The sequence below is a fragment of the Mus pahari genome, chromosome 5 (genome assembly GCF_900095145.1).
Source record: "Mus pahari chromosome 5, PAHARI_EIJ_v1.1, whole genome shotgun sequence".
Classification (NCBI taxonomy): Eukaryota; Metazoa; Chordata; class Mammalia; order Rodentia; family Muridae; genus Mus; species Mus pahari.
In genome coordinates, this window is record NC_034594.1 from 68,864,715 (window position 1) to 68,873,338 (window position 8,624).

Here is an 8,624-nt window from a genome sequence, read left to right on the forward strand (position 1 = left end):
TCCCCTCCCCTCCCCTCTCCTCTCCTCTCCCTCCTCCCTCTTTCTGAGAGAGGATTTCTTTGTGTAGCCCCAACAGTCCTAGAACTCTCTCTGTCCACCAGGCTGGCCTCAAACTTGGAGATCCACCTGCCTCTGCCTCTGGAGAACTGGGATTAAAGGCATGTGACACCACTCTGGGTAGGTCTTTTCAGAAAACCTGAAAGAAATGGGACTCTCCAGGAGAGACATGTGGGGCTGCTTTCTTTCTTTCACCAAGTCAAAGAAATCCAAAACAACAACAAAAAAGTACACAAAAACATATAGTTCAGAATCTCTTTACAAACAAAACAACAACAACAAAAACCCCAAATTGTGCTGAGAATAGTGAGTGACTCACTCCTTTAATCCCAGCACTTCGAAGGCAGAGGCAGGCTGATGATCTCTTCATTGGGGACTAGCCTGATCTACACAATGGGATTTGGAACATTCAGAGCTACACAGTGAGATCTTGTCTAAGAAAAAAATTTGATAAAATATAAAATTAGCCATCTTTATAGTTTAGCCACCTTATAGTTATGACTATATGTAAACACAGTGTAACCAGCCCCAAACCTTTTCATCTTTCCAAACTCATACTATCCCATTAAAATACTAACTTCTGGGGCTGGAGAGATGACGCACGATGGAGCATGGTGGAGCAGGGTTCAGGTCCCAGCACCCAGCACCAGTTCACCACTGCATGTCAATCCAGTTCCAGGCTATCTAATCCCTCTTCTGTCCTCTGAGGACACCGGACACCGTCACACACATGGTGCTCCCAGCATGCGTGTACACACACATACACACACTTTAAATAAACATAAAAATTATCCCGTCAGCTGTGGTGGGGTACTTTCCCAGCACCTGGGAAGCTATGGCAGGTGGATCTCAATGAGTTAAGGCAAGACTCATTTACATATGAGCTCCAGGCCAGCCAAGGGCTAGTAAGAAAGAGCCTGTCTCCGTTTGCCCTACCCCCCCCCTAAACCCCCTTTTCAAGCATTCACTTCCTATTTCTCCTGAGATAGGATAGAAAGGGAAATTATGGAGGTATGAGGAGAAAGAGGAGCCCTTTACCGAGGAATTTGGTTGAAGCCTCTTGCCAACAGAGAAGCAGGAATTCCAGCACGATTAACTGCTCAAAGCCTTCCTTCCTCTGCATTTATACACCTGCAATTTTCCAGGACTCTCACTAGAAGCTTTTACAGGAAATGGACATGCACAAAACTCATGCAATCAGTGGCTCCTGGCTTTATCAGATTATAATTCCATCCAAGGTATGTCTGAAGCCAGCCCATAATCTCATAGACACACCACACACACACACACAGAGAGAGAGAGAGAGAGAGAGAGAGAGAGAGAGAGAGAGAGAGAGAGAGAGAGAGAGAGAGAGAGAGAGAGAGAGAGAGAGAGAGAGAGAGAGAGAGAGAGAGAGGAGAGAGTGTTTCTGCGTACTCTTGAGATTTAAGTTGAGAGCCATCAAAATGGTGTATATAGTAGCTAGTGCTAAGGATTGTGACTCCCTTGAGGAGCTATACTTGGGCGTGTCTTTCGTAGTACCTCTCTTCTAAGTCTTGAGGTTAAAGTCTAATGTTAAAATATTTTAAATAAAACCTCAGCATTGCTTCCATTAGTCTTAACAATTTTTTTTTCCTGAGCGAAAGCCATGAGTCCAGTTTTGCCTGAGTTTTGGTCTCAACGACATTCTCAGGCTAGGGTGACAGCCTGGAGTTTTATCTCTGTCCCCTCACCCGTGACACTCCCTTTTCTGGTAGCAAGCTGGCACCTACTATTCCACTCTGTTTTCTACGAAGTTGATTCCTTTAGTGACCTATGAGTGGAAGTCTGCAGTATTTGTTCGTTATTGCTGGCTTATTTCACAGAGCATAGATCCTCCAGGGTTGGCCATGCTGTAACCTGGGGCAGAGGCTTTTTAAAGGCTATATGGATGGCCACGACACCACATTTTGATGTGCACTTATCCGTTCACGCACATTTGGGTGGTTTTACCCTCGAGGTATCCCAGCTAGGCATGTGCAGCTGTGGAGCAGAGCCAAAAGGCTGAGTCACCTCTGGCTCTTTGCCTTTCAGCGTCATTGGTGTCACCTGTCCCTCGTGCCAGCGGTGTTATCAAGACCAAACACCACTGCAGGAATTTCTCCGTTCCCCTCAACATCCTCAGAGCCCGTGGCTCTGTTCCAGGTTGCCTCACACAGCTCCACAGACCTGTGCAACTGAGCCAGTCTGGGCACGAGGATTTGTTGGGCACTTATAGTCGCTAGCTCCCAGCTGGTGAGCCATGACCACACAAAGATGCAGACAAGTCACAGCCGCGGTGCTGGGGACTGTGGCCTCGCCTCTGCCTCACAGGACAGCGGGGAGCTTCTGTCTCCTTAAGGCGCGGCCTCCCCCGGTCCACTGGGGTCCTCCCCCTGCAAGGTACCTTCCTAAGTTGTGTAGGGGAGAATGAAAGGACCCGACAGCGTCCATGCTTAAGAACTGTTCGAAACGCAAGGCGCACAGTGTGACCGATTAAAATCGGGAGTGCTTGAGGGAAAGCCACTCGGTCAACACGCCTTGACCAAGTTACAGACACTATTGGCTCCATGGAGACATTGTGGGCTGCCTTCGTCTAACACAACTTTACAAGTCGCCGACTCAGAAGGCATCCACTCTCGAGGAAAGGACAGCAGCGCAGCCCCACGTCACTCAACACCCTTCTGCCGCCTCGGGCAGCCTACCACAGTTCACTGGGCCATAGCGGCCCCGCTCACGTCCCGCCCTCAAGTGGGCGGGGACAGAATCGACCAACCAGGAGTTCCTGATGCATGCAAATAAGCCTCCGCCCCCAGAGGAAAGGCGTTTCCCAGAAGCTGGGCTGCCGCCTCCGTAGACACGCTTTGGTCAACCCCGCTAATCAGCAATCAAGCCCATTAGCCAGGCCGGAAGTGGAGACCCCAGCACCCTCCGCGCGGAGCAGGAAGTACGAAGAGGAGGCGCATACTCCCCGGAAGCCGAGCCCCGGACACGCCCACCTGCCGGAAACGCCGGCTGTGTTTCTCTGACAGGGTTGCTCTCTGACAGACCGGATTGTTGCGGAGGTGGACAGGCGGCGGGGTCAGGGCGGAGGCTGAGGACCGAGTAGGCATGGCGGAGGGCGGGAGCCCCGATGGGCGGACCGGCCCGGGACCCGCAGGTAACGTGCGTGGCTAGGGGTGGTAGGGAGCGGGGTTGCGTCTTGGGCTCAGTGTCCCTCGGGCGTCCGGGACCCGGGTCCTCGATTCTCGCTGGCCAGATCCGAGGAGTCGCGCCCGGGGTCAGTAAGTGTGGACGTCAGGGTCCGCGCGGCCCCAGGCGCGCACCCCTGCTCCTGGCCTCTCGTGGACAGCTCTTCCACGGGGGTTTCTTTCGGGTGAAGCTAGCCTTGTAACTGCCACCCCGTTAGCTGATCCCCGTCTGCGATGACCCTAGCTGTGTGCCATGGGGTACGGATCTTCTTCCAGGTATGAGCGCACTGGTCAGTAAAGGGCCCTCAGAGGTCAGCCTTCGTGCGGACAGGTTCCCTTTCTCCATCCCGCCAGCCAGTCAGCGCAGTAGCCACTGGACAAACTTCCTCCGCCCCACCTCCACCCACCTTAAAGACAGTGCTGTCCCCAGAGAGCTTGCTAGTGACACAGCTCTTACAGGGGCGCTTGACCGACATGAAGAGAAAGGGTGACACTTGGCCACCTGCCTTAAAGCTTCTCCACTTTGCAGTGCTGCTACAATGGAAGTAACAATTCCCAGGAGTTTCCTAGTACGCCATCTACCTTGGGGTCTTTCTGTGTTTGGTAGGTGCGCTTCTGTGCCCATCTCTGGTTTTAGAGAAGCACTCTGTTCAATGAGCTCTCTTCGGCATGCAGAAAATCTGAGAAAGCCACAATGTTGGCACAGTCTTTTGTCATTCCTCCCTCCATTAATTCAACAAACCTTTGTGGATGTTGTCCTATTGGCTTCACTCACCTGGGGTTATCGGGGTGACATGAAAAAGCAAGACAAGGCCTCTACCACCAAGAGCTTTGGTTGGCGTTGAATTTGATCTCAGGGACAGACAAGATCTTTGAGTGGATTGACCTGTCATGCAGGAATGAGAGATGGGAGAGAGGTGGTTGGTCAAAGGGTAGCTATTTCTTAAGGTACAGAAAAATCCTATGGAAGGAAAAGTGGTTTTGCACCCCACCCTGACCCCAGTGTCGTTTTAGTGTCTGTTTTGTTGGTGTGTTTCCTGCTTGGGTGCTGTCTTGTGGTGAGGCACAGCTTGAGTGCTGTCTTGTAGGTAGTTGAATTAGATGATCAGAGAAGTCTGAAATTGAAATGGCCTTCGACTCTAGAATTGGAGGAGATTCTGAAGGTCTGTTGGCCTGGGCTGAGAGCGTAGAGGAGAGATGAGCTAAGGGGGTCCAGAGACTTGCCCAAGTCCTCTGGTGCCAATCATTTTCCTAACAGTTACCCCGTACAGCTGAATCCTCCCCAACTCTGGCTTAAAATTTTTATCCCCTTTGGTAACTGTGCTGTAGTTACAGTGATGGAAGGAGGACCTGGAAGCGCCTTACAGATCCATTTCCAGGCTTGATGGCTGCCTGCCTGTTGGCCTGCTGTGCATCTGGTTATGGGACCAGAGTGAACTGCATAGGTGTTTGTGAACCTTGTGCTGCCTCTAGCCTTGGTCTTAGCCCAGTCAACGGACTTTCAGACCGTAGAGGGCGAGGATACTTAGTCATCACCACCGTGTACCTACAGGAGAATCTGTATGGGCTCAAAGGATATTGTATTCAAATATGGAAACGACATCAGAGTCTAGAAAAAGCCTGCCTGTGAAGGGATATGTTTGGTAACGTGCTAGGATATCCACATAGGGTGGGAGACTTGAATCAAGGCAGGTAGAATTTGTGCTGTCTTGAGTCACCTGTTGGTGCAGTGTTTTTAATAAAGCTTTTCAGTCTCCTGGAGTTAAGTTTAGGCTGTGATGTGAGCAAAGATGTAAGTATTCCAAGTAGGTGATTAATTCTTCAACTATTTTCCACTGACTGTATGTCTCACTCTGATTTTATGCCTGTTTATTACAGTTGAGTTGTTTATATTAAGATTAAGATCTTCCTGGAGAGTTGTTTCTGTTTTTTGTTTTTGTTTTCGTTTTTTCTACTCTGGTGAGAGTTTTGTTATCTAGTATGGTAGGGTTCCTTTCACCAGTTATTCTTACTAAAACAACAACAAAAACTATTTTCCCTTATGTATATCTACAAATACAATTTTGAAATCATTTTGGTATGTCTGATATCAAATTTCTGAAGAGACTGGCTACATTATATTTATGGGGAATCCTGAGAATTTCCCTAATATAGAATCTCATCCTAGTACATGATACAGTCTTTCTATTCACTTCTCTCTATTGTTTTGTTGTATAGGTTGGACTTGTATTTATGCACATATATTTTAGTTTTCTATTTTATTGAGGTGTGATTCTCTCTCTCTCTCTCTCTCTCTCTCTCTCTCTCTCTCTCTCTCTCTCTGTATGTGTGCACACGTATGGAGCTCAGAGGTCAACATTTAGTGTTTTTCTTACTCCACCTTATTTTTGAATCAAGGCCTATCACTGTACATGGAGCTTATGTATTTGACTACACTAGCTGCCAGCCTGCCCCGGGATCCATGACCCTAAGCATCCTCCATCTCTGCCTCTCCTACCCACATTGGAATGGTAGGAATGTGTAACTGGTCTTGGCTTTTTATCTTTTTGTATGGTTGTTGGGGATCTGAGCTTCAGGGCTTATATTTGCATGGCACACACTACCAAATGAGCCATCTCTCCAGGCTCTTGAACTGTAATTTCTATACAAACAAACAAACAATAAAGGTATACCTTTTAGGTTTATTCCTTGTTATTTCATTTTCACTGATACAATAAACTTCCTGAGATAGTCTAACTATAAAGAAAAGAGATGTGTTTAGTTCACAGTCATGAACACCTGTGGGAACAGTTGTACTCTGCTGAATTATCTCTTATCAAGACACCTTGTGACTATTTTACAGAGCAGTGTGGTATGGAACTCATTCACCTTCCAGACAAGCAACCCTTGCTTGGCCCTTGTCTTTTGGCTAACCAGCTGTTTTTGCAATAAAGGAAATGACTACCATTCTCCTTTCAAATGCTCCAATTTAAATCTCTTCTTACGTACATGATATAAATTAGAGTAATTTCATGCTGGGTTTTTTTTTGGCATAATATTTCAAACTTCAGTTTGTACTACTGTTTTATTGTTCCTTTGTTCAACAGACCATCACATTTTTTTCTTTTATTTTTTTAAGAAAAAAATCTTACTGGGCTTGGTGTCAGGAATGTGCTAGTTTAAAAAGGGAGACTTTCCAGCTTTCTCTTATAAATTATTTTCTGGGAATATGAACATTCTCTATGTGGCTAGCAGGAGAGAGTCGCTGCAGAAGGCAATGTGTCCTGTTTGCTCAGCCTTGCCAGTGTTCCGCACGCTGAGAGGAGCCCCTCTCTTCAGTGCAGGTCCTAATCTGAAGGAGTGGCTGAGGGAGCAGTTCTGTGACCATCCACTGGAGCACTGTGAGGACACGAGACTCCATGATGCAGCCTATGTAGGGGACCTCCAGACCCTCAGAAACCTACTGCAAGAGGAGAGCTACCGGAGGTGAGCATCGGGCCCGTAGTGGGTGTTGGCCTGTGGGCCTACAGGAGGTGAGCATCGGCCCGTAGTGGGTGTTGGCCTGTGGGCCTGGCAGAGGCTGAGGCTTGTGCTTTGGATTGCAGAGCAAGACTCTGATGCTACAGGACTGCAGTTTGCTTTTAGAGGAGGGACGAAAGGAGGAATTATAGGTGGCCAGATGCAGTGGGCAGGGGTTCCTGGTGTTGTTAGAGAGGACCCTCCAAGTCCCCCAAGACTCTTAAAAAAAGATTTATTTACTATTTTATTTTATTTTATTTGAAACACAGCCCCACTATGCAGCCTTGGCTGTACCAGAACTCATTATGTATACCAGGCTGACTTCAAAGTCATAGAGATCTTCCTGCCTCTGTCTCCTGAATGCTAGGATTAAAGATGTGTTCCACCATGCCTGGCTATTTTATTTATTTTAATTGTGTGTATATGGGGCGTGGGGTATGTGTCAGTTTGTGAATATAGGCCACAGAGGCCAGAAGAGCTCTTCCATTGGAACTGGGGTTACAGGTGTGGTTGTGAGCCATCTGATGTGTGTGTTTGGAATTGAACTCAGGTCCTCTAGGAGGGTAGAGCATGCTCTTAACCACTGAGCTATCTCTTGAGCCAGTCACTATGACTCTTTATCCTGGGTAGTTCTTTGTCTATAGCCACTTATTAACATTCATTTTATGTTCTCTCCTTCACATCTCAGGTCTGTAGTGACCAGCCATGACTTCCCACTGTAGGGATGTGGTAGCTTCCACCTCCTTTGTTTTCCTGTCCATAGCTTCTTGCTTCTTGCTTGCCAAGTCCTTCTGGTCACTGAGTCCCGACTCTTCCTTGATAGCAGAGAGTCTTGCTTGTGACTCCCTGTGCAGGGTGCTGGGAGAGCATCCATTATTCTCTCTAGGTATTGACTGCCACTGAACCTGGCACTTCCCTGTACTTGTGTGTTTCTCCTTTGCCCTGAGGAGTAGGATGCAGTGAACGGATGGAAGTGCCTGTGGGCCCCCTACCCTAGTGTAACAGTTCCCAAGCAGGAGTGCAGCAGGAGTATGCTCCTTTCTTAGCTTTCTAGTGTCTTGGTAGTGTTCCATCAAAGCACATGTCAGTATTTAATAAACAAAACAGAGGGCTGGAGAGATGACTCAGCCCTTAAAGAGTGTTGCTATTGCAGAGAAACCAGATTCAACTCACAGCACTCATATGAGACACTCTCTCTGCAGGCACCATGCATGCAAACAAACATGCAGGCAAAACATTCATACATGAAACAAAATGAATACATCTAATAAAGCCAAATGAACATTTAAATTTATTTAATGTGACTCAAGCCCCTAAAAGCCTTAAGCAAACAGATACAGCAGTAGAGTGAGTTCAGTGTCGTTCTTATTGTGCCCCTTCCTTCTCCCAGTCCCCTCCTCTCTCTCTCTTCTCTTCTTGTTTCCTCCTCTCTTTCCCCCTCCTCTCACCATTTTCTTACTTCTTTCTCTCGATTTGGGCTTCATGTATCTTTGAAGCCCAGGCTGCCTCCATCTCCTGGGTTCTAGATTATTACCCATGCTGCCGCACTGGCTTCTTTTTTCTTTGTTCCTTCATTCCTTTCTATTTTTTTCTTCCTTCCTTTCTTTTGTTTGTTCTTTGTTTTGTTTTGTATTTTTGTTTTTTGAGACAGGGTTTCTTTGTGTAGCCTTGGCTGTTCTGGGACTAGCTCTGAAGACCAGGCTGACCTCAAACTTACAGAGATCCACCTACCTCTGCCTTTTAGTGCTAGGATTAAAGGCATGTACCACCACTGCCTGGACGCTCCTTTTTTCTCTTTCTTTCTTTCTTTCTTTCTTTCTTTCTTTCTTTCTTTCTTTCTTTCTTTCTTTCTTTCTTTCTTTCTTTCTTTCTTTCTTTCTT

At 47.3% G+C, this 8,624-nt stretch overlaps 1 protein-coding gene across 1 annotated transcript in view; it reads left to right on the forward strand.

The window, feature by feature from the left end:
• Positions 1-2,895: 2,895 nt before the first annotated feature.
• Positions 2,896-8,624, forward strand: part of Asb1 (ankyrin repeat and SOCS box containing 1) — a 19,552-nt gene continuing 13,823 nt past the window's right edge. Inside the window, exons 1-2 of the mRNA XM_021198176.2 lie at positions 2,896-3,214; positions 6,569-6,710. Coding sequence (XP_021053835.1) covers positions 3,166-3,214; positions 6,569-6,710 — 191 coding nt within the window. The 5' untranslated portion in view covers positions 2,896-3,165. The remainder of the gene's footprint in view (positions 3,215-6,568; positions 6,711-8,624) is intronic.